General features: G+C 35.4%; 1 protein-coding gene across 1 annotated transcript in view; it reads right to left on the reverse strand.

The window, feature by feature from the left end:
• The window catches only part of VWA3B (von Willebrand factor A domain containing 3B), a 62,798-nt gene that overhangs the window by 15,613 nt on the left and 20,161 nt on the right, over positions 1 to 27,024 (reverse strand). Inside the window, 13 exon segments of the mRNA XM_072932356.1 lie at positions 1,155 to 1,273; positions 5,513 to 5,672; positions 5,753 to 5,789; positions 6,585 to 6,761; positions 7,414 to 7,520; positions 8,608 to 8,735; positions 10,141 to 10,323; positions 11,291 to 11,389; positions 14,442 to 14,573; positions 15,994 to 16,132; positions 17,858 to 18,012; positions 18,631 to 18,827; positions 20,565 to 20,681. Of these exon segments, the coding sequence (XP_072788457.1) occupies positions 1,155 to 1,273; positions 5,513 to 5,672; positions 5,753 to 5,789; positions 6,585 to 6,761; positions 7,414 to 7,520; positions 8,608 to 8,735; positions 10,141 to 10,323; positions 11,291 to 11,389; positions 14,442 to 14,573; positions 15,994 to 16,132; positions 17,858 to 18,012; positions 18,631 to 18,827; positions 20,565 to 20,681 (1,750 nt within the window).

Raw genomic sequence — 27,024 nt, forward strand, 5'->3', positions numbered from 1 at the left:
TTCAATGGTATGTCACAGCAATGAAAAACTTGAATTTTTTTCAGAATTCACCATCACAAATACACCACTTGAACCTTCTATTAAAATGAGTGATGAATCAATTTCTGTGAATTCTTCATCAGCCTGGTAACAACAGTGTCTCAATGACAGAACAAAGAAAACAAGAGACTGAAATCTATTAATACTAGACATAGCAAGGAGCATTTTCAAATCAAAATTCTTGATTTTATCACAAAAGTTCTATATAGGAAAATAGGATTCAAAAAGAAAGCTATAACATGCTTTAGAAAGAACTCGTATGATCATAGGTAGCTAACAAGGAAAATAATCTCAAACCTTAAAGATCCCCTGCTGAATTAATCAAAAAAAAAGGACTAAATAGCTAAATAGTTGTCATCAAGTGGGTTTTGGTCATATAAAATAATTATATTTGTAAATGTTATTAGAATACAGCCTAAAAATATTTATTAAAATAATTCTAGTCAAAGCTCTCATACGATTACTGAATTACACCATAGTCAATTGTATTATTTAAAAAAAAATGCAAAAAGTTGGATCATGGAAAGAAGTAGTTTAGAGATTTAATGCCTTTTTCCTCTTTACTTCTGTTGTACTTTTACTAACATTTAATTTAAAAGTGCAATACATATGCATCTCAAAAAAAAACCCACCAAATTTAAATTATCAGTTTCTTATTGGCACCTCAGTTATACTCTTGCATGTATAGTTGGGGGACAGAGAGCTGGCAGCAAAAAGTAGGTCCTTAATTTAAGTGTCAGCCTATTGATATAGGAGCTTCATTTTAAGTTAGAAGTCTGGCTAGCATTGTATGTTTATGGCCAAATTCCTTCTGAGGGATGACTGGTTTCAGGTTTGCTCCCAAAAAGTAAAAGAATTTCGCTTTTGTCGCTGAAAAAACATAATATGGGCAACATGTTGCTACTTATCTCTTGGCCTTTTATCTGTTTTTACATTCTGCTTTAATTTTTTAAAAGAAAATAAAATTTCTCCTACATGTTGATAGTGGATTAAATGTGTCAAAATGTAGAATTATCAGTATTGAGCAAAGCATGTGTGAGGAAATACCAAGTACCCGAGAAAAAAAAAATGAAACACGACTGCAACCACAATAAATTTCTGGTGAGTAGACTTGCCTCTCATAAGATTTAATTGCGTGCTCCAGCTTCTTTTTATAGGCCTCAAGATTCACTGCCCAAGGATTAATTAGTGCAATCCCCTTCTTGTCACTGCTAACATGGGCCAATGGTAACATCTATCATACAAGAAAAGACACAGATATCATTTCTCATACAAATTTATGAATGACTGAATGCTGAGGCTCAGAACAGCCAGAAGGAACACTGGAAGCTGCAGAAAGAAAAATCTAAGTGCCACAAATATCATAATTAAGACAAAGTTTCCAGCCAGTTCTTCTAAAATCACACATCTTGTTATTAAGAAGTTACAAAGTAAGATTCTTAACTACTAAGTAATTCTAACTAAATCAGTACTGTCAAACAACTCACTCTACTAATGTAAGTCAGAAGGAAATATGCCTAGTGTATGACCATATTCCAGGTTTTATTGCCTTAAAACACTCTCCTACTTTCTAGCATCTAATTGTAGCATACAGGTGTGAGAGTAGATATTTAAATGTATTTAATGCTCTTTTTCTGGAGGACTTTATTTTGCAAGGAATTAGAGTAGGAAAGCTGTAGAGAGATATTTCTCACCATCAAACTGATCACCAAAGAGCGAACAAGGTGGACATTGGTCACCGAATCTTGTCTTGGCTACTTAGGAACCTAATCAGGTTCATGAGAATCAAGAACTTCAATATTTTTCAAATCTCCCAAAACAAAACCTACATAAGTCAATTTCATTATAAAATAAAAACGAATACAGCTGTGAGTAGATCTTCAAAAGGCAGAGAAAAGGGTAGAAATGGATGAAAAAAGAGGAAGAAAGATGCCTTCCAAACTCTCAGGCCAAAGTCCCACCATCTTTCAGCCTCTTAAATTATTCAGTAGCTCATAAACAAAAAGCTGTTTTACATAGCAATGTCTTGGTGCTGATTATAAACAACAGCAAAAAAAAAAAAAAAAAAAAAAAAAAAAAAAATCCAAGGAAGAACTGTAGATGAAAGGGAATGTTACTCTCCCCAAAACTGTCTCCAATACATATGATTGAGTGGGAATCATCCCCAAGTACCTGTCTGAGATCAGGATATAGATGAGGAAAAACATGGATGAGGTTCAATTTACACGAAACTAAAACCCCTGTTGGGGGAATAAGACAAACAATTAGAAAATAGAGCAATAAAAAGAATTATTTACTTGAGAACATTTTTCAGTGATGCTTTACTTGTATTTGAATCATCTCAGCATAGCTGGATTCCAAATTGCAACAAAAATCATTTTTAGGAGCAGTGGTGTGACTTTGTATCACCCCCTCTTTCCAAGGACAGCGTCTCTCTGATTAATAAAAGCTCCTAAAATGAAATTAATCTTAAAATCACTTAGAAGCTAAAGACAATGGGAGCATGTCAGTGAAAGCATCTTGCTGGAGACAGATGAGGTAAATCTCTGCCTATAATTCTGAGCAGTGATATCTGGCTACTTGTCATTTCCAGGTGAAGTCTGAAAGCTGACAGGCAGGGAAGTGATGAACGCTCTTCAAGTTCTGTCATGCCATCATTGTTGTCTATGATGTTACTCAATCCAAAGTAACAGAAGTTCAGCAGGGCCTCATCATGTAGGAGCCCACATCTACATAGCCTAACAAATTCTGAGAGTAATTTCAAATACAAACAGCATAATTTGCAACATGAATATTTAATACAGTTTATAAAATACTTTGTATTGAATAGAAGGACTAGACAAGCACAAACACATTATACTTTTGAAGGCAAAAAACAGAATGGAATGTGCTTTTAGCAAATACTAAACTTGAAATACTATGCATACTTTGAGAACAATGAAAACTGCTCAGGAAGTCAAGTGAAATTTGACAGATTCAGCTGATAGAAATCACAGAGAAATTTTTTATTACTAAAATATTTTTCCATTTTCTACATTAAATTCTTTAACATTCACACTAAAAGAATCCACTTGTTTAAAAATGGCTTTTATTTCAAACCCCAAATTTCAAAATCTTAAAGACAAAACCAAAGCACAATAATCCTATAAAAAATTTCTTATTTTAGACCAAAGAAAGATGGTTTTGTTGACCAAATCTGATTCTTTTTGAGCAAAGCACTGAGTCAAAACTTCATGACTTGCAAACCTGTATTTAGATGCCACAACCTGTAACATATATTTACATGATTCCACAAGGAAGGTTTCCCCAGAATTAACATATCAAAATTTAGACAAGCTCCCAAGCCATTATTTTTTTTTCTGAATGTGAACGTGGATGGGTAGTTTAATAAATTAACCTCTTTGAAATAACTCAGGTGAAACTGACAGCAAAGAACTGAAAACAACAGGTCAGCCTTTTGTTAATGAACAGTTGTCATGGAAACCCTTTTCTTGCTGCATCTCCAAAGTAAGAAAACTGTTCTTACTTATTTCATCATCACTGCTGGCAAAGACCAAAAATAAAAATTATACTATCCCCTGAAAAGCAAACAAAGATGTCTGCATTCCAAACCAAGAAAACTAAGATCTCAGAGGGAAGAATACAAAATTATCTGTACATTTATTATCTTTAATGAAATCTTCTGAAGTACTGGAATAATCAAGATCCTGAAAGTCTCCCATTCAAGCTCACTGTCTAGTCTCACCTTATTTTCTTGATATGCTGGCATGAAACTTGAGGTCAAGTGGGTTCTGTAGCTGAAAAATTCTACTGCTTTCATCTTGTGTGCAACCCCCAACCTTCTTTTTCTTTTCCATACTCAGCTTCAGATCCAGAAAAATCCACTCCTTTACACTTAGAACAATAATTCTCCACTGCCTGAGAAACTGAGGTTCTTACTACAACTAATGGAGATTAGTAGGTATGAAGAAATTACAAAAAATATTATTTTGCCTTTACATCCCCGAATCTAAAGAAAGTCTATGGATCACTGTTTGGATTCTGTACAGCACCTGTTAATTCAAATAACATTGAACTTAATTCAGTCCTGAACTAGACTACCAGGAATTCCTATGAATTGCTATTAAAAACTACTTGTACACATACTTGCTGAGTCATAGTTTAGACTACTTTCAAAGAAAGACAGTCTTTGAAAGTCTCTGTTTTACAGATTGCTTTTTTTTTTTTTTTTGCAAGGGGTGTCTGTAAAGGATTCAAAGGGCTGTTCATTGAGAAACATGGAAGAAAGAGGATCTTTTAGGTATATTCAGAAGAAGATGGAAAAAGAAGTGACTGCTCACAAATGAGATGTAAGAGTTTTGTGAAATTCACAATGTCTTTTGTTTGACATTTATGGTAGATTGTTTTGCACAGTTTTGTAACTATTGAATGTCTGATTTTTTTTTGAAAAAATGGGCATTTTACATCTGAAATGTTAAAATATACCCTTAAAAATGTTCTCATATGAAAAGACATCTCTTTTAATTCTATTTTTAAAAAAACAACACTTAAAAAAAATCCTCACAGATCTTGATTTTGACTTGGTTTTACCAAAAGAGGGAACTGGTTTTACCAAAGAGAGGAATTGGTTTTTCTTCTACAGTCTGCATGCTTTAGCAAAAATTCCCATTCCTAAATTTAAAAAACAAGCATGAATACTTTAAATGTAAAATTGTGTAAATTTTCTATAAATCTTTTACTTAGTTCTACATCACATTCTATTACAGATACCTTTTTCTTTCTTTATTATTTTTTTTAAAAAGTTTAGCCTTTTCTTTGAGCATTGTTTAAAGAAATAGTTTTTATTAATTGAAATGAGCTGCAGCATATTCATAGGACTTTTGTAGGATGCATTACACAAGAAAAATTAGAGCAATTTTCCATTAAATGGTTTTCCTGTAAGTGAAATAGCAATTTAAACTTTATGATACAAAATTCCCCCAAAATTTTATACAATCTTACAACAGTCTTACAGCTCTCAAAATTTAATTTTAATTACTGAATGACAATACTTTTCAAAATATCTTAGCAGTCCCATGTAAAAGTTGAGAATGCACAAATCCACAAAATGTGCACCAGCACCCTTTTCCAGATGACTTTATGGAATAATAGACATCCTCCAGTGAGCTAATAAGTATCAGTGGAGGATGTGGTGCTTAAGAAATTGCCCATCACCCAATGGCTGCACACTGACATCAGCTGGTAACTGTAAAAGAACTTAAGGGTAAAGTAAGCAAGACATACTATCAACTATCAGTTTAATCTTACTGATGCAAGAATGAACATTCAGATATGCATGATACAGTTACTGCACATCAACAACCTACAATCCCAGAAAATGTTATGATGATATTCATAGAAATTAATTTTTAAAAAACCTTTTGAAAACACTGTCAAGTTTTGTTCTAGCTTTCAAACAGTGTAGGAGTTTTACCTTCTCAAATACTTTAGAAACAACATGCTTGTCCAGAACTGGGATGTATTTTGTACTGTGAAGGACAGTTGTAGGAGCTAAGGCATCCATGATGGTGAGTCGCCTAGCAGCCAAGCCATGGGTCTTTAACCAAAGAGCTGAAGAAGAAACATCTAGAGAGCTAGAAAAGAGAGACAGTGAGATGTAGCTCAAGGGAGAAATACATTTGAAAGGTTTGAAAAGACCTATACATGCACATACCTTTTAGATGCCTCTTTCACATTCTGCATTTTCAGATCTAAGAGAAAACATTTGCATTTTGTTATCTCAGAGGTTTTGTGCACACAAGAGTATGCATATATAAGTTGCCATATAATAGCACCATTTTTTAAATTTGAACTTACAAGCAGTATCATGCACAATGACTGTACAACATTTCAATTGCTAAATTAATCAGCAAAAATTAGTTTTCCTCGCCTTCCTGGTGCTTGATCAATAGTAACAGTGCTACTATATGCCTCATGAGCCCTAATCAGCCAGACAGGAAATTTATAAAATAGAAAGGCAATTTGTTTTTTAAACTGAATTTTGCTTCAGTTTATTTATTTTTGACCAAGACCAAAGATTAACTAGCTTATTCCCCAAGTCAAGATGTGACACCAAGTACTACTACTAATGAGATGGCCAGGAGTAGTTAATTTCAGGTACACCACTAAGAAAATCTCTATAAAATATATATTAAAAACTAAACATAAGATGATGAAATGTAAAAAAGTCAAACATTTTCAAGTGTCATAGGTAAGGTTTTAGAATGACTTAGAAGATGTATCATAAAGTTCAGAGTTGGACTAATTACTGAAAGAAATTAATACTATCTGGATGTATTTCTAAGCCCCATTGAAAACCTAGTTGTAAACAGCTAGTTTGGGAACTGGCAGGAGTCTGGCCACAGCTGTAAGGACACTCTCACAATACCCAACTTCATGTCCAGCTCTGTATCTCTGTTGAGTTTCAGTCCTTTGTACTGCAGATCTGCACAGTTTTGCCTCAAATGACGTATCATTAGTTACAAATGTAATGAGAGAAACCTTACCATCTTCCCCAGTTGGAGCTTCTTGTTTGGTCAACTTGCCTTTGAAAATGGTTGTACATTTCACACCCTTTTTGACAGAAAAACTCTTTTCCTCTGGTGACAGTCCTTCCTCTGGGCTTTCTTCCCTAGATTTCACATCACTGTTCTGGATTTGCAGCAGACTTGTCTTTGTTTGATCTGTAGGTGTTGAAAGGGAAAGAAAGGAAGAGCTAACTTACTGCTCAAATACATGCCTGAGATTTTTGAGTTCCTCTTTGGTATTCAGTTTTTAAGGGACTACCTAAACAATACATCAAACAGAAAACTAGTTCAACACTAAGTTGTACTTTGTATTTTCCCTAAAGATGAGGGGTTATTTTACTTCAGCTGAGTAAATTTAGTTTCAGATTGCATACAAAGGATACTTCCAGGAGAAATGTAGTATTACGGGTGTAGTAAGGAGAAACATCAGTGTAAGTAATGCTGTAATTGGTACAATATATATATCACCTCTTCATTCTTGCCAATTATGTACTTAGAATAAAAAGAGATTAGGGTTTAATATCTACTGCCAAAAAACTGTTTACAGAGCTTTCAAAACATTCTGTTAAAATAGCTACCTGTGACAAAGCACAAATGAGCAGACATTTGTATGTCTGTTTGGGCCAAATAAGTAGGATGGCTGAAAAGTAGAGATGAAGAGAAGTTTAGATTTTCAAAATTATGATTACTTAAGTCAGCAAACTATTAATTTGTTCCCAAACGAGGGATGATTTTTGCTATTTCCAACAGAATCTTTTCAAGTTAGTGAATGCATTCTGCTGACAATTACACCTCATTTGAGTCTTACCTACATGTAATGCTTTCTTTCTTTGGGCTGCACTGGCAGCAGTGCTTTGCCTGGTTTGCTCATGTGATGGCACTGATGGTTCTTCTGAAGCACAGCACGGCCTGCTCCTAAGAGAAGTACTCAGCTCTTCAATGTGTTTAGAAACAGGGACACAGACAGTGTGTCTGCTTGTGTTTACAGCTTGTAAGTGACAACAAGAAATTACTGCAAATATATAACACCCGTTTAAAAAACACTAAGCTGAAGTTTTCTGACAATTTAAGCACTGATTTCAAATGCTTTGAACAGTGCAAAATATTTTTTCTGTTATACTAATACGCATTTCAAAGGAAAGTTCAAAGCAGGTTAAAATATTCTTTGGTTTTTAAATTATTTAAATGTAATTTCTTTGTTTATTTTAAATATGTTCATTACTTTTAAGATAACACTCTCATATATTTGTAATAAGAAAATAGAGCTTTGTTATAACTGCTTTGAATCCCAGGGCTAAGTAACTACCATCAGCAATGAGAATATCTGCCACATACATACATATACACATATATATAAATACACACATATATATCGATGTCCCAGCATAAAATAAAATATGCAAATTCTGAAATAAGCACCTAGAAATATTTTCATACTGAATATCCTATGTGCCCTTTCACACATGAAATCATAACACATCACTGTCCACTTTTAATCATTTTTACTTTATTTTCATTCTTTTACTGTTTTAAATAGATTTCTGTCAAAAAAAACTGATTTCTTTTAATGCATTTTTAATGTTTTTTAATATCACCGCACAAATAAATACACAAGTATATTTGTACACAATTTATGTTTCAATCAGAATATCTCAATGAGCAGCCATTTAGTCATGGGGTATCAAGCCAGCTCTACTTAGATGGCAATAATTTTTCATTAATTCTCTAGGTCAGAGGGACCAATTTTACTGTGTGTTGGAGACAAAAAAATGTTTTCCCCTCTTTGATTTAATATTCAAAATACGTTGAGACTATTGGTACATTTAAGATAATTTTGTTTCAGGCATCATAGTATTAGTAAATTTTTCCAGATTTTTCTTTTCCATTACCTTGGCTGTTAAAAAAACTCCCCAAGAGTAAGAAAGCAACAACCTTTTAAAAAGGAAAAACATAAGAGCTAGTTCAAGCCTATTATTAACATAATAACAAAATGAGGACATACTTCTTCTCTGGATAATTTTCTTCACTATCAGAATTCATCATCAGACTTTTCTCAAGAAAGGTCTTCACTTTCTCTAGATCTTTCTCTCCTTGGTCAATTTCTCTTTTTAAAAGATGTATGTCTTTATTCTAACAAAAACAAAATCAAATGTTTTAGTACAATTACTGCAAAATATGTTTCATTTCTGAACTGAAATGATGCAAGTTCTGATAATAATTCCGAATAATGACTCAGGACAGCTTCCAAAATTTGTATACCTTTTCAGGTAGGCTCTTGTGCTCGGCTTTATAGCCTTTCAAATTATTCTTCCTTTCTAGGAAAATGGCAAGCATTCCCTAACTAGCCAGTTACCCCTTGAGATATGAACAGCTGTATTTCTGAATAAGGTAATGAGGTCACTAGCTCCACTCATTTCAAGCAAGCAAGAAAACAAGTAAGCAAATAAATAAAATACAAGATATGTACATTACAGGGAGTAGCCTGTCATTCCACAGATCTCAGCTGTACCATAGTGTCCCAGTCCCAGGGAAGCAATAAAACATACTATTCAAGTGAACACTGGAGCTGACTAGGAATCATTTAGGCTAGAGGAGGAAACAGGAAGGAAATTCCAACAATGATCCCTGCACAGCTCCCACAGGGCCACAGGCTCCCATGTCCAAGTCTGTGGATGTACAACACAGACTCTGGTCCTCATTTTTTCAACATGAGCAGTGTCACACAGTCCACACCAGCAGAGTCACTGAAATTGCCCAGTACACGGACATTTTTCAAGTGCTAGATTATTGTCACATCTTCCTTCTAATTCATGTCTGTAAAGTTCAAGTTTCCCAGTGCTTTCTTCTTACTGCTTGTTCTCATGGTTCAACTACCACCATTTCTGAAATCTATGCAATCAATTCAATGAGTGTTAATTTTAATAAAAAACAAGAATGTGTTTCAAAAGGGGGTTTCTGTTAGTCTATTCAGAAATTTCCTGTTGGGGATCGTTGAGCTGCTTAGTCAGACTTGATAGATGACTGCTATTCTAGTCATCTTACTCCTTCTAGATCTCTCCCAAGCAGCTACTGTAGAACAAACTTGAAACAAAATCCACAGAATCATTATCATTCAAATTCAGCTCTGCATTCTCTTATTTATTAAAAGAACACAAAACATATTTTTCTTTTAAACTGTAACTTACTTCTGAAACAGCAGAGATCACATGTTTCTTCCATAGAAACATGGTCTACATGTACTTTTAGGTTTTAGTTTTCAAGCAGGGGGCATCAGGAGACGGAGAATGTGTTTGCAACGATAGCACTACAAATGTACTTTGTACATTTGTATTTGTATTTAGCCTTTTTTATTGTCATCTAGAAAAATGTCACAAGCAGAACAATCATATTATTGCTTTCATATCACGTCCAATCTGACTAGGGTTAACCCTCTCTTTTTTAGTAATCTACTGTAATATGAAATCCTAGTAATGCAAGTCATGTGGTTCTTCAAAGGAGCATGAAGCAGCAAATCTATTTATTTTCAGATACTCACAACAATAAACTCTGTAGTATCAGGATCACTCAAATAAATATTGTAATAATGAAACCGTCCCTCTGTTTTAGTAGATAGTTCATACAAAAATTTATTGGCTTCTATATCATCATAGTTGAAGGATACAGTATGGATGGGAATTTTACAGTGAAGTTGGACTTCAGCCAAAATTATCTCGGGGGGCTGAAAATAAAAAAAAAAAAGTTATGTGAAAAATGTGGCATCTAGAAACATATTTATCAAAATATGGAAAATTTTAAGAATTTAATCCGTCGTTCTGTTGCTCAGAGACAGATATAGATCAGTTAAAAGCATCCACTTTATACAGGTTGCTATTTCCATCAGAAATTAGCTAAATAAGTTAATTTAAAACTGAGTTCGAAAGACTGATAAGTGCATTAAGGCAGATGATGTAAATTGTCATATAGTCAGTACTCTTTGTTTCTGAAGTTTTAAAATAAATTACTAGCGTTTAGGAAATTAAACTACATTAGTGTTTAGTATCACTAAATTTATATCAAAATATTTTTGGAAGTATATAAGTGTGGATCTTTAGAAGAAACCAAATTAGTTCAAAGTTGAGTTAATACTAGGAAACAAAGAAGGGGCTGAGAAAATAGGAAAGCTAGTTTCCTCCTCCCATAGAGAAATAAAAATTACGTGAAAAAGTAGATCAACCATCTCCAAAAATACTGAAGGATCTGGTAGAAAAAAATTATTGACTCAGTTCTCTAAATTCTGACATTTCAGTTGTTCAAAATACTTTAAAATCTTGACAAATTAAGCAATGTTTGCAATATAATTGTTGTGTTGGTTGAACTTTAACACTTAAAGGTAATATCAGCCATTTCCTTTATTTACCTGTTAAAAAGGTATAAAATACATTATTAACAAGGTAAAAAGAAATCACTTATTCACTAATTTTGACCTTAATAAAAATATTAACAATAAGAATATGAATTGTACATGAAGCCAAATTATTCTTTGGTAAAATATTAAGTTATGCTCTTAGCTAGAAAAACTGTGAAACAATGCCAATAAACATCCAAGAGACTCCACAACACTCAGCACTGCAGGCATGACATTCATCTCATAATTCCAACTGCTGACATCTCTTTTCTGCATTTTCTGTTTTCTCATTTTGAAATACCTGGTCAGGTCTCCCATCAGTCAAGAGATAAATAGCCTGAGTGTCAGTATCAGCAAGAGCAATCTGGAGAGCTTTGAGTGTATTTGTGGAACTTCCAACCTAAGAAACCAAAGAGAAAATGACCAAGAAATAGCTATAAATACAAACAATTTTTTGCCTCTGTTCTTAAATTCATAATGACAGTATACTGATTCAAGGGATAATACAGAACCAAAATTACTAATAAAATGGTGAAATCATTTATGTCATGTAGCTAACAAAAGCTAAGCAATTGTCAAAGTAAAATAAATTGGTACCAGATTGGTATTCAGTGCTTATGCAAACACACAGAAATAAAATGCTGGCAGCAGCAATCTGAGCTGTACAAATAAAAGCAATCACTAAAAACTATAAACAGATAGGAATATATAAGTCACAAAATGCATTCTCTTCATTCTCTTTTTACCACTGATGCTCCTGCTTCCTAACTCATCACACTCCCTTGAAACACATATTTTACTTAAGCTAACGGTTGAAAAGTTGCTCAAAAGAATTGCACAGTTTTATTTCTCCAAAACTGGTAAAGGAGTTTTTGCTTTTCCAAACATATTTTTCCAGACTATCTCCCATTTACCCCCTTCACACGTTATTGTAAGTATCATTTACCATTTATATTTTAGTGCAGAAAAGTTAGCTATAGCAACAAAACATGCCCAGCAAACTAATGTTGTGCTCACTAAAAATTTTGATTGCACTAATACTAGCACTTTTCCTATGTCATTCACATACGTAGTGATCATGATCTGCCTTTCTTCTTTTTACACCAAATTCAGTGACATGCATTTCATGGCCTAGGAACCTAAGTCCTACATTTCATATCTTCAACTATCCACCTTTCAAGCATTGTGTACAAAACCTTCCAAACTAAGGTTTACCAGTATGAAAAACCATTTCATCAAATTTTAGTCTTTTAATGGAACCAAAGCAAAACCCCGAAAAAGGTAAGAGTCTGTTTTATGCTTATATAACACCTGAGTACTGTTCTGGAGGGCAGTGAGGATTGTAGCAGTGTAAGAAGAGATTCAGCATCCACATATATAACAGAAGATAAATGTAAATATCTAACATTGACCCATACATGCAAAAGTATGGAAAGAGATAGCATTACTTCCTCAGTCCTATGAACTGTGTTAAAATTTCTTCCAGTCCTTCCCACCAGGGTAAAGGAAATCAGGTGAAATGGAATAAAAGCTGAATTCGGACAGTTACTCTGCATGGCTGCATAAGAGTGTATGGGCCAGGCAATGTGAATAGCTCATCTACTTAATTATCTTATCTTCTGACTCACAAGCAATCCTTATCAGTACCCATTTGTAAGAAGTAACCAGCCAAAGTTGTTAAATTTATCTAATACTCCTGATGTTTTAGTAATTATAAAGTTTTAGACACATCGCTCATTATCCAAGTGATATGGTGTAAATTGGCCGAACTGATTTAAATTGGCCAAACTGATTTAAAACAAAACAGCTTCCTTCACTTCTTTTTAAATCATCGGAACATAGGGTGGATGCTGATGATGTGCAGAAAATAATCCTGTACCTTATGATAAAAGCTGTTCATTTTATGTTTCTCAATTGCTACTCTTACAAATAAACACCAGTTTTATCAGTGTTTAAACAACGACATATTTCAACTATATAAAAGTACTACCACTAAAATTTTAAATGTTATCACATCTAAAGAATTTTTAAGGAGCAGTTATTTACTGCTTATAGCTCAGCTTCCTTATTCATAATCTTGGGATCAAAAAGCATAAAATGGGATCAACGGATCTACTCAGAATAAGATTCCAGAGCAACCCTCTGTTCACTGTAAAGCCAGCTTTTTGATCTCAGACTTATACCTGCTTAAAAGAGGTAAAGGGTAAGCAGCACATGTCATCCCTGAAAGAAAGTAGCCTGTTCTTGTGCCATTTCCTATTCCATTTCAGATACCTAGATCTGAACTTAGAATGAAATTTATGACCAAAAATTCATACTTTTATGAATAATTATGGGAAAGGCCATTCACTAATGCATATACAAGATGGTATCAAAATATGGCAGTTCAAAGTATTATTGAACTTTCATGATGGTGTACAACACACATGACTTTAACAGAGACAAGTTTTCAAGCCTCAAAGAGGGCAGCAAAATAAGGCTAAATAAGCTCAGTGTTCAGCTGCTTAGGGAGGCCACACTAATACTTCCTTTTCTCTGTGTGTTGGTCTGTTAGTGCTTTCTGAGAATACTAAGTTATTGATCTTGCTTTATAGTCTCAAAGGTATCATGCTGCTTACCCAATTGCCTCATCCCAGAAATTTCATATTAAGTCTGAAGAAGAGTTGTCATAATGCTAAGGAGTTTTATTAAATGAACATGAGCATTTGTGCTAGAAAACATAATGTGGGATGTATCTATACCTTTGTGTGACTGATTTTTAGTCCTGTGTGCATAACATTGCTGTCCACATTTTTCATATTAAGTGGTCCTAAAACTGCTGATATTTACAATCTGGTGGATGACTGTGACTGACTACAAGCAGTTCTGCTTTGTTTCAGGGAAAAACACTCAGATTTTGGCCACTGTCAGAGAGCGAATACTGGGTAGACAGATGTTTGGTCTGAGTATGTCCTCATGTTTCTATGGCACCTAAAGTTAGCTGTCTATCCATCAAAAGGGACTAGAAATGCTAGTCTGGTTTGCTGGCTTTGATCTTCTGTACCACCTGTGAGCTGTAAGTTAGCCAGCAACACCTCTCATCCATGCAGCAGCCTTGGAGCAAGAATGACAAATTTAAATGCAGGGTCTGAGTGATTACAGGATTCCTATGGAATTCAAATTGGCCAATGCTCACATTTTGGCTACTAAACATAGGAGGCTGCAAGTTGAATTAATATAATTTCACAAACACGTTCATTGTTAAAGGATTATGATCTGACAAACACATTGTATTCAGATCTACTTAATTTTATCCATCATCTATATTGTCAGCTTACTCAAGTCAAAAACTTAAGTCTATGCAACATCACCCCAGCCATACAGAATGTGGAGAAACATACACAACTTTGAACAAACAAAGAAACAAACACACTTTATTACAAACTCTTTGTCATAATTAGCTGCCATATTACCTCAATCCCTTTTATCCAAAGCCAAGCATCTTGCAAATTTTCCTCATTAACTTCAACAAGTTTCTCCTGCCATGCCACTGCTTGGGCACTAAATTTCACGAAGTTAAATCTCTTCTTGTGTCTCAGTTGTTCCTGCAAGAGACAGCATCTGAATTTTACTTACTATTAAAAGAAAGAATACTTGTATCCTGAAATACTGAGTAATAGCAATTATTTTAATTATTATATAATTAATTATAAGATTGCAATAAATTATTTTAACATATATAAAAGTTATGGTGTCCAGAGAGACATATAAAACCAGAGACATTTATTGCTTGCAGCTATTAAGACTGCTTGAAATTCCCAAAGTAAGTCTTCATATAGTCATATTTCTCAAACAATTTAAACAGCAAATGTGTAGAGAGAGAAGAAACTAGATATGATCAGCGGTGTAAGAAAGAGATTATCCCTGCTTACCAGAGGAAATTGAAATCAGAAAGAAAGTAAGATATCATTTAGAGGAGGAGAACAAGAATCATATAAAGAGCACTGGCAAGGAGAACTAGGACAGCAGGAGAAAATCAAGAATTTGCTGAAGCTACTTTTGCACAGAAGTTTTAAGTTAGGGAAGATTTGTGCAAGTGAGGACAAACTTTCAGAGCCTGAAGGCCTTGCCTCCCTTTCATCATTATTTTTGTGTAGCTTCCTGTGAAACCTTCTGGCACAGTATCTAATATATTTCTAGTGCTGATCTGCTTAGAGGACCACAAGATACTATGTCCTATGACTTAAGCACTTAGCTCAAAAACCTCTCTGCTATAGTTTTAATTTTTTTAGTCCTACCAATGATTGCTATCAATGCCAGACTGAATTTTCATCTCAGTTACTTCTCCTTGGACTAAAGAAATTTAAAATTAAGCATATCTCTAAAATATTAATGTAGGCATAGGTGACATCATTGTAGACCTCTAAAACTAGACAAGAAAATACTTTCTTAGGCGTGTCTCCCAGTACTCACATCTTTTGAGGTACTCCTGCACTTTGCCAGTCTCTGTGCAAAGTGCTGAGTCACTATAAGATGCAAGGAAGTTCAAAACATTCTACATTCTCTATTGTAGGAGTATGAAAGTGAATATAGAACATGCATTACAAATCACAAGAAGCCAATGGAATTGGATAACACTGCTTAAAAGTAAAAATGAAAATGCCAAAAGGCGTTTCATTGCATAGGTTGTTTTCAATTTGGGGGTTTTTTGTTTTGTTTGTTTTTAAATTTGCTTGCTTTTCTTTTATTAGAAGAGAGGTGGCTTGACAGAAAGAACTACTTAAACCTTTTTAATTTTTAATATTTTCTCTAACTTTTTTCAAATAGTTGTATAAATGAGGGGAAAATATAAATTCCTAACTAAAAAAAAATGAGCACTTGAAGAAAAATCTTAATATTTTTATAAAGCTGCTGTTTTTGAAAAACTTTTTAAAAAATAAACAAAAAGTAGAGTAACAACCATCCAGAAAAGATCAGTTTACTCTAAAATGCTCCTCAGCCTTCAGAGTCATCCCTTTGTGATACCTGCATTAGCTGAAATATTTTTTCCTTCACTAGTGGCAGCTTGTTGTTCATAGACTGGGATGTATCAATAAGAATATAGACATCATCTTCAAACACATTCCCAAAAAGCCCTCTGCTTCCTTGTTGAAGCCACTTAATCCTGGGGGAGGAAAAAAGTATCAAAACCTGTTCTGTAACATCTCTGGAGCTCTGTATATCAGAATCTGAAAGGTAGGATCTTTTTGTCACTGCTGTACTTATTCTCTTTCCCAAAGCATCTGTTAGTAGTCATTGTCAGAAGCCCTTGATGAATCAGTCCCCTGTCCCTACACCACAAGACATTTTTAGTTTTTTATTGGTTTTTATTAGGTTTTTATTAGTTTTTTATTTCAGTAGATAACAATACAGAACGTTTATAAAGTCAGTTATCAGGTAGTTTGGGCTCAGAAATCCAACGTGAAAGCAACATGTAACAAGTGGTATAACTATGGTCCCTGTAGCTATTTTCCAGATTCATTTCAGTAAATCCTTTAAGCCTATACTACAATCTCTTCTCCAAGGAACTTAAGCACTTTGAAGACCCTTAATATAACACAGATGCTTCAATGGTTTGTGGACCTTGAGCCTTAAATACAGAGTTCAATTTACATTTTAAACGGGACTGGAATGTGCCAGCCAGTTAAATACATGCATACATCCTGCTCTGCACAACATTTCCTCAGTAATGGATGCAGCAAGTCCAAATCTGATTTCCCCTGAGAGTCATAAAATATTCATTTACACTGAAACAGGGACATTTAACACACAAGCATCATGGCACTGGGAAAAATATCCATCTCCACAGAAGGTTTCAGGAAAATTATATCATGGAAATATAAGGATACTGCTACAGTAGCTACTGATATATATTTTGTCATTAGTTATTTAACCCAAAGTGTTTCATGAGGTCTACCAAGACTTTTTAACATTCAAATGAAACAAAACAGCAATCTTGACTTGGATTTCAAAAATTCATACTCACTAAAACTGTTTATCTCAAATTTTCCTTTGACAGTATGTAAATGCTATCCTAAATACACTAAGATGAAGATAAACTAGAAGGAATAACAAAATTCTGTTTGACCTTGCTAAATATAATCAGATTATTATATTTTTGGTAGGGAAGGAGCAATAAAATTAAAAATTCACCAATAAAATGAAGCTTTGCATCCTGCTTTTTTCAGTGAGGCATCCTGTTGTCCTAATATACAAACCAGAAGGCAACATTTATTTTTTTCTGTTCTACAACATGTTTTCCTTAGACTTCCTATTATTTTGTAGATGTCATACAAAACCTAAGTGTCCATACGGCTGCAGAAATGTAAATTAGGCAGCTAGTTTGGGCAGTGAACTTCTGATCATGTGCATTACTTAATAGCTCACACCCTGACTCTGATCTAGATTGTTCAAATTTGTCTTCAATACAAAACTGCAAAAAGGGCAGATAACCACCCTCAGTACAGGCACAAGCCAAGCTGTGCTTCTTGGTGTCACAAGGGATCCTAGGTACACAGGATGAACGTTTACTAAGTTTATTGATGATTCCTGAAGTTATCTGCCACCTTATAGTCCCAATACTTTTTGGCATGTTTAGCAGTAATTCAAAAATGGGCCGACTGACTTGCACACCTGTGTTTCAGAAGAACAAAAGTTCAAACTCTTTATCAGTTTTCTTCTATGGCTACTAAGAAATCCAACATAAAAGATTCTGATTTAAAATAGACTTCTGGCTTAGTACAGCTGCTGTCAGTTTACCAACCACTTCAACTTATTATGACAGTATATGTCAAACTTTTCAACGCTCATGTAAAGTGATCAAACGGATTTTATGTAAAAGAACACAAACCTTCCTTCCATTTGTCTGAGAGCTGTCCTCATTTTCTTTTCATACTGCTTATACTTTTCTGTTGTAACATGTACATGAACTACAGATCCATCTTTCCAGAGGGTATGTACAAACTTGTCACAGTATCTTGCATGAATTATCTTCCTCTTTGTCTCCTCCAAAAAAGAACACATTTCATGTGGAAAACATATTATTTTGCAGTGCATTTAATATGTGGGGAACAAACTTCAAAGATGCATCCTTGTTGCACATGAACAGGAGAAGAAATAAACATGGGATATAGTGTTCACAGAATTTGCTCCTAGAAAGATTCAATACAAAGTGGTTTTATTCTTGCAGCAAGCAAAAAACAGAAGCTTACCAAACAGTCAATGGTAAAGCTTGAGAAAAACAAATAGAAGACAAATTAATCCAAATTTTCTTAAGGAACTAGAGGACAGTGCAGCATCTGAGACCAACACATCCTCTAAAGATAACAAGAATTCTTTGCCCCACCCCGCAGAAATACAAAGAAAACCAAGGCATTGCTTAAGCCAGTTCTCATTGTTCCTTTTAGAATGTGAACCAGCAAGGAGTCCTTAAAGCAGTCATTCTCAAAATGTTCTTTGAGACATTCTTATTCTGTCTCAATAATTAATAATCTGATTTTAACAAACAATACAAACAACAATGCCGTACACTATATTATCAATTTATCCATCAACCAAGTTTTCAAGCTTTAAAAGAAAAAACGAACAACTCATAGGACATGAGGGAAAATGAACAATACTCACAGCATCAGTTTGTGAACATTCATCTTCTGGTTTAGTTTTTATATCAACAGGTCCATCTACATGGCGAAAAACGCTATCAGCAAGTGCCTCGTACACTGTGAGCTTCTGAGCTTTCAAGCCATACTTCTGCAACCATTTCTCAGAAGTCAAATATTTGTCAGTTATATCTTTTGATAAGGGATTATCACCTTTGTTTGCTAATAAAGAAAATAAACAAACAAAATCTCCTGTAAAATATGGTTCATTTTGGATAAGCTATTTTCAAAACAAGACTCTGATACTGGAATCAAAATTGTCAAACTTGTTCTACTTGCTCTGATAGCATTGGAGTGAACAGATATTTCTGAGTGATTTTTAATAGTCTATACTCTGGCTGTAGGGTTTTTTCTTATCAGAAAACTTGCTGCAACAAATTCCTTTGTAATTAGGAAAAAAAAAAAAACAACAACAGAAGACAGGGAGCAAAGACAATAGTGAGAAGATCAACAAGATCAACATATAAAACAAATTTTCTTAATAGTTGAATTACAAAATGCCAGAAAGTATTCCTGAATAAGATGTCCAATTTCAAGGAGATTCATTTGATAAAATGAAACAACAGAAGATATAATTGAAAATACAGTCAAGATCATTGGTTAACATTAATCTTTTTAGATATGACTATTTAAAGTAAAAGGCAAACTACAATATCATATTGTTTCACAAATTTTCTAAGGACTATCTTAAGCTAGGGCACTGCACAACTCTAGACACCAGTATAGTGTACAGATAATACAGATAAAATAATGGCATACAGGATTCTCCACTGACTCATCACTATCCCAATAAACCACATGACAAGGCAGTGGGTCCCATAACAGGGTGAATTTATTTTGTCACACTTTAACTTTGGTGGACCAAGGTGGTATAAATGTCTATTCAGTTTAGATGCAGCTACAATGATCACAGTAGTGAGATCCTGAGCCTGTAAATAAACGTATGGAGGCATCTACTGCCCTTACACACACAGAGATCAGCCAACATCAGGGCAGGTGCACAATCAGAGCCTGCTCGTGTGGAAACCTTTGCTTTATGATTGCTCGTGGTCCATAGAACAACAAGTGTCACAAATGTGCTCACAAAACTTTGAAAAGAAAACTGTTGTTTTCTTTCTTCCACATGCTTTACATAGAGCATCTCCATTTTTGCAGGACTGAGTAGCTTCTCACTGTCCTTTGTTAAAGCCTTCCAGAACAAAACTTCAGAAACCAGCTATGCTTCTGTCTCCAACAGGGCTGAATCAAATAAATACACACAGAACAACAATTGAGTCATGTTCTAGGCCAAACATAATGGCAGAAACTATGGGTTGAATGAACAAATGTAGGTGTTCCTCTATGTTTCTTAAGACAGGAGTTCTCAGAGTACTTATTCTGAATTGTTTTCAGATCTCCACCCTTGACAAAAATGCAGCCCCTCTGCTTCTTCCCTTTATATGGAACGAACTAGCTATCAGGCTGGAGGCTATCCCAAGAAGACTGTGATAGGAGAGGGATGAGGTATTTCTCCAGCACTGTGTAGAAAAAGTGGAAGATTTACTGGTTCAGGCAGACAGGAAGAAATCACAAAAAAGTCCAACAAATAATCTCCATATCCTAAAATCCAGGTAACTTCTAAACCTAGTCACTGGTAAACTAAAAATGGTGTGTTTCAGCCTGACCTGTTAAAGTTTAGCAAGTTTAGGCCATAGTAAACAGACATTTGTATTGGAAAGTCTTAAGCAATCCTAAATTTAGATAATATTATAGTGCTATACAGGCATATAGGTGCTATACCCTGTATACAGACATTTTGGAGAAAATAATCCCCGAACTGATGTGCAATCAAAACTGTTCACAAAAATGTGTTGATCATTAATATAATAGTAGCTATCTTGAAAGAAACATAAATTATACCTTCCTGAGAAGCAGACTGGTCAGACTCTGATAACATTTCCCGAACCTGTCTCACTGTACTCCTAGCTTCCTCCAGCTCCTTCCAGATCAAAAACACATCTTCACGGACACCAGCTACTGCAAGAAATAATAAACAGAATTTCACATGTAACTCCTCAATCACAACAAAGTCATTGGTATACCCAGATTTTGCCATATAACCTTGTTTTCTTGAGGCCCTGTTGCAGTGACAAATGCTGTTCTCTGATAGACTTCAAAAAAAGACCTCAAACCTATCTCCAGGATATGACAAATGTTTAGTATATTGGAGCTAACCTCCAAAGTTGGCCACAGATTGTCCCCACAGTGGAAGCAAATACATTTTAGCACTCTTGGAAAATAATAAGGAAAATCCACAATGAAATTCACTTGTTGCCCCCTGAACTTCATTGCAAAACTTGGTTCCAAAGAGTAAGCCCAGTTTTGATATTTTAAAGATAAGGCAATTTTGAGTCTTTCCATTTCCTAAAGTACATAATTAATTTTATTTAACTTTTCTTTCTCTGATGACTATCTAATGAAATTTTGGTAAAGATAAATTAATTTTCATCCTTACAATCATCAACAGTCATAAACAAATGCTACAAAAAAAAAAATTTCACCATCAGGCTATATTTTCAAAAAAATTAGAAAGATCCAAAGCTGGAATTGAGATAAGGTTTTCTTAATTTCAACAGATATGTCTTCCATGATGAAAATAATTAAAATAAGTATTTATTTCTTAAAATAAAATTGAGACACCTTGTATATCTAAGCAATAGGATTGCTATTAAAAATGTGTTAAATTAAGTTACTCTCAGAGTTTAAACTGCAATATTGGACAGTGCAGAGAAACCATGTGCAGTATTACATTAAGAACTAAAAGAAACTGAATCATCAGCTATCATAACCACAAATACAGACAACAATTTATTGCAGATCACAACCTATTAATGAACTGCACGTAAAAATGCTGAACAAGGCCAACTGTATCTTATCATCCAGTGGTTCAGACAGTGATGGTTTACTGTACGAAAGATAAGATATGCAAATTTTCTACTGACGTACGCTGCCAGTTATTTGATAAACTTTCTGGAATAAATAATAATAATTAAAAAATAATGATGATGATTATAACAATAATAAAGTTATACAAATAAGAACTCCATTTTAATTGTGAAATGCTTTCAGTTTCCAACAAATATTTTGAATTGTGCTATTGTACACTGCCATCTCCTGGGACTTTCCTGCATTTCAAAACAACTGTTGCAGCCATTAGAACAAAGATCAACATTTCCTAAATCACAAAAAGCTTCAGTAAGGCAGATCAGTCCATAACATGAAACACAAAAGAGAGGAAAAAACCCTCAGTCTGTAGTCATTAACTGTTAAACTTAAGAAAAATATTCTCTCAAATTTTTCAGAAATAATTCAACTTTTATTTTATAAGCAATCTCTCCCCAGAAATGCAAACACATGCAATTGCACCACACATGAACATAGTTCTAAGTTTAAGGCTGTGAAGAACATAATTCCAGTGGTGCTGTCTCCAACTAAATCTGGATACACTCCACAAGCTGTCAATTACTGTCATACAGATTTAATTTTATGACTATTTTAAATATTTTAGAATATTTTTAATAATTTGAAAATATTGAAAGAAGTTTGTGTACTTTACCTCTGAAACAATAATGAGTATATCATTGTGTTGCTTCATTTCCCCTTAAATTGATGCTATGGACTCATTGTTACATTAGGATAGATTAATTGAGTTGGTATTACATGAGAAGATATTTTGACCTCATTTATGCTTGCAGCACAGCATGCCCTTTCAAAGCAAGTGTGTTTGATGTCACTTGCTACACAGGACAAATGCGGGCACCAAGAACTGCCTGTGAAATTCCAGCTGCTTAAAACATTTTTTTCTGACAACATTTTCCCTGGATTCAAATGGGAGAGAAGCTTGCAAGCAGTGATATCCACAGCAGCTTTCTCTCTCTACACAGGACGCTCAGATGCACCTCTGCTTCAACCTCTTTTCCCCTACAGCTAAGGAGTGGCCTGTGTCTTTCAAAATGGAACCCCCAAAATCAAAACCTACATGCAAGGCATAAGATCTTCCAGATGTGTCTCTCAATTGTGGCCCACCCCTCAAAGCACATCTCTGGTAAATGACCGAGAAAGCATGCACCTCACTTTGTTTAAATTCCCTCTGCTCACACTTCAGGTATGCCATTTTTTGGGGAACACCAACTAAAGAAAGTCACTGCTCTGAAGGGTGCAATTCCCAACCATTCCAAGCCACTACCTCTTGTACACATTCAGGCACTCATGTCCCAGGAATAATCTTGTCTTAAAAAATTATTTTATCCAGGGGGTGAAAGGGGCCTCCTGGTTCCCCTTGCCATGAAGCACTTTCCCAGCTGCTCTGGGCGGCAGTGTAAGAGCCAGACCGCTGAGGACGCCCCATTTCTGATTCAAAACCCACCCCTCTGCAATGGCAGGAGGGTGGCCACCAGTCACACACTCTAGGGGACTGGCCTGAACAGCCTGCTGCACATGTCAGCCTGCGCCAAGCGCAGCCAGCTTCCCTTGGCTCTCCCCAAAGCCACCCTGACCCTGCAGAGGACCTCATCCTGGGTGATGTTCCCGGAATGCCCTGCCTGCAGGTAAAGGTGTTTCTGCTCTGGAGAAGGGAGGGCCTAGAAAAGAGGAAGAGGATGAGGAAGGTTGCGGGGAGAGCCCGTGGCAAGGGGCAGAAGCATTTTGCTGACACCCGTGAACTGAGAAGCAAGATGTTAGACCTAAGCAAAAACACAACCGCACTTGCACGCGTACATGGAAACTCATAACTGCCCTCATTTCCACTTCCCAGTTAACTGGCAGACAATCTCAAAAGAGGCAGCTTTTCCACATGTACCTATCCACAAACAAACTTATCCAGTTTGACAAGTCACTGTAACCAATTTGATTTCCATATTGCTAATAAAAAAATCCTGCTTTTAAAAAAACAAAACTAACCCAACAAAAACCCTACAATATATTCAAAATCTCTACAATATCTTTGAAACAGGAAGCAAATACCAATACAAAAGCAAATAATGGAAAACAGAAGCATTTTTTACTTGTCTTAATATCTGACTTAAACCGTGGAAGCAAGAAAATCCAAATATAACGAAATAATATCTATTTGAAAATTAATTTGCTGGCAAGAGAAGATAGGAAAATTTATTTTCTTCACTGCCAGTCCCTTTCTCAGCCTCCACGTGGCAGCAGAACACAGCAATACGCCTTTACGCATTGATTTTTAAAATCTCCACTTAGAGGGGCATGAATGAAGGCACAAAGAAACATAAGAGGGTAGTCCACAGCTTTGACCTGCATACCTGCCAGATCAAACAGCACTGAAACTTACTGCAGCCCAATCCTGACCCTTTTCCACTGGGCAAATGGACAAAGCAAATGAACTTTGTATCCCATGTGGTATCACAGAACAGCTTCTGCATCACTCTCTACATATTAGCAAAGAGATTTGCCAGGCCAAGGTTAGGCTGCTAAGACTAGACAAAGCTCACGCAAGAAAAAAGCAGAGGCAATGATCTTTGCTACAGCTTCCAGGCAAAGTAGCTACTCTTCAGTCATTATTCTGGCTGTCCAAAGGGAGAGTTCAATCTTTCTCACGTCAGTGTACATAAACAGTGCAGAGTTCATTGACTTCAATGTCATACAGGAGAATGACACTTTTATGCTTTCCTTTTTACACACAACAACGTGAAATATTCCCTATCAAGTTTCCCTAAATGTGAAAAGTCAAGCACATCTAAGACCAGAGCCTTATATTGCTCACAAGGAGGTCAGACACTTTGGATTTATCAGATCAGTAAAATCCTGATTTCAGTCCATTTGCATGTTCTCTACACATGCCAGCTCATCTATTCCACCACACAGAAACCACTACACAGAAATTTACTGTTTCTATGTCAGCCACCGAGGACTCTCTATTCATTTTAGGATCTAGTTCAAAGCACCACTGCTTTTCAAGCACTATGTAGCAGTTATCGTCCTGTTACTCCAAGCAGATGACACAAATGTGCCCTTTTTCAGAAAGACATCTTTTCTCTCCAGCTTCCACCATTCCTTGCCCTCTATGTCTTCAAGTTCCAACTTAAATGTCACCTCCTTTCCACTTATAATTTTAACTACATAACAAGATTGCTTCATTCTACAGGTTTTTGCAGATAAATAAACTGCACAAAGAATGTAGGCAGAAGTGATAACAAGAAAATTAGTGCTGAATGAGAAGATATAATCACATTGGTGAAATAAGGCTTTATGTAAAAGCATTTCTCTGCCAGAAATAAATCTGAGGCTGCCATCATAAGGACCCTAATTCTTTAATGAGTTACACCTGTTTTGATCTTAAGCACCCACTCAAAAAGAGTGTAAAAAATTGTCATTTATCACGCTTGCTTTCTAAATGTCTGCTCAAGTTGCAAAAGAGGGGAGACTTGAACTCTTATCTAAAATTTTAAATAGTTCTGACTTATTTTGTTAACCAGATGAAAAGGAATAAACATAAAAATATCCAGTATTTGCAAAATGATGATATTCAGTGGATACCCAGAAACTATAAGATGTCGTTAAAACAGCTTTTCCAGTCCATATAACATCATTGTGAGTTTCAGCCTCCAGCTGTTGCATTTGTGGTGCAAAAAGGAACATAATCAAAATATTCCTGCGCCTCCCTTTAGTTTTTACAAACACCACATTAAATCTCTGGTTCATTCTCTATTTATTTCCTTGCGTAGTTTATGCCACATACCCAAGAACCAGTTTCAGAGACCATTAGTGAGTAATAGACACTTTTATTTTTATTGCCCTATTACTACACCCTTGAAGGAGTCTCTGAAACAAGAGAAATCAGACATAGACCAGAATAATGTCTTCAATGTGTTCTCTTTTCTGAAACGACTTAAAATTCTGCATATGACTGAAATACTCCAATTGGCTGCCAGTGATGTCATGGCTGTGCTTGTAATACCCAGTAAATGCAGAAAGCTAATTGTGTTCCTTTTTAATGTGTAAATTCTACTCCATAATAGCAATAAGACACAACCGACAATGCACTTCAAGGGGATTACTGCCCTTTTGAGTGATTAAAGCTATTCAGCTTTCAGCTTTAGAAACAGTGGTGAGGAAGTACTTTCAGTCATACAGAAGCTCTAGGCTCATCTATTGAAACAGGCTGACTGCCCCAGGGGAAGAGGGAGGCAGCTCCCCCCATGCACACCCCCAAATTTGGTACAGCAAGAAAGCACTCACACCAGTCTGAAGGCAATCATTATACTGCTCTGCATTAGTATGAAACGGCAGCGTTTTGAAGTAGACTCTGCTGTTGATTTCTAAACTCTGCATGGGTGAGGCATGAGTGTCCCTTCACAACTCAAAAAAGCAGGTGACACCTCACTACTTTATTTCTGTCCCCCCACAATGGTTCTTTCTCTTGTGCTGTTATAATCATGGTCCTAGTGAAGGATAGGTTAGTATGCAAGAAACTTGATTACAACCCAAATATGGGCCAGTCTGTCCAAGATCGACAAACAGCCTTACATGAGACACCAAATCCACCTTATGCCATACATTCTCTAACAGTGAGAAGAGGATAACATTGTTCTACCTTTGGGGCAACACTAATGCCCCCAGCAAAAAGGAAGAGTAGGGGTAGGTGAGTTGAGCTACTAGAATAAAGACATCTTACGATTCCTGATGCCTAAATGTTTTTGTTGGTTTTTTTTACTCTCCTGCTGAGAAAGACATCAGATTTGATTCACAAAGCCTCACTTCACATCACAAGCCCCTCTCCTCCCACCCTGGCTGAAACCACAGTCCAGTCCCCCACTCAAGATTTACCCAGAGGAAGTAGCACTGTGTCTAATATGAAACACATTGAGCTTTCTGCCCAGCTCCACCCACCAATGAAATTGTTTATTTTGGTTGTTTCCTCCTGGTATTTTTTCTATCAGTCCTCCCACCACCACTTTGCACTGTTTTCTCTAAGGTCACTTTACTGTGCTTTTTAACTGTCTTTGTGACAAATTCTTGAGACAAGCAAGTAAACCTCATGTTGATTTAATCCTCTTATATTAACAATGAAATTGGCCTATATTGATGTTGGCTGTTTATCATATGGTCTACCACACTATTCCTCTTCCTTTTAACTATTTCTCCATAGATTTCCACAAAGTCACTGGCACAAGCACACAAGTACCATTCTTCATATTCCTAAATAAATTATCTTCTTTTTTGCACATCTTCTACTCTTCATCTTTCTCTTTTCCTTGCCCTCTCCTTCCCACACAGAGAATTTATATTTCCAGAGCAGTCCTGTCCTCACCCCACCCACACCTACAGATTTCTTTTGATTTTACACTCATCAAATTAC

Source organism: Taeniopygia guttata, chromosome 1 (assembly GCF_048771995.1).
Source record: "Taeniopygia guttata chromosome 1, bTaeGut7.mat, whole genome shotgun sequence".
In the NCBI taxonomy this organism is placed as follows: Eukaryota; Metazoa; Chordata; class Aves; order Passeriformes; family Estrildidae; genus Taeniopygia; species Taeniopygia guttata.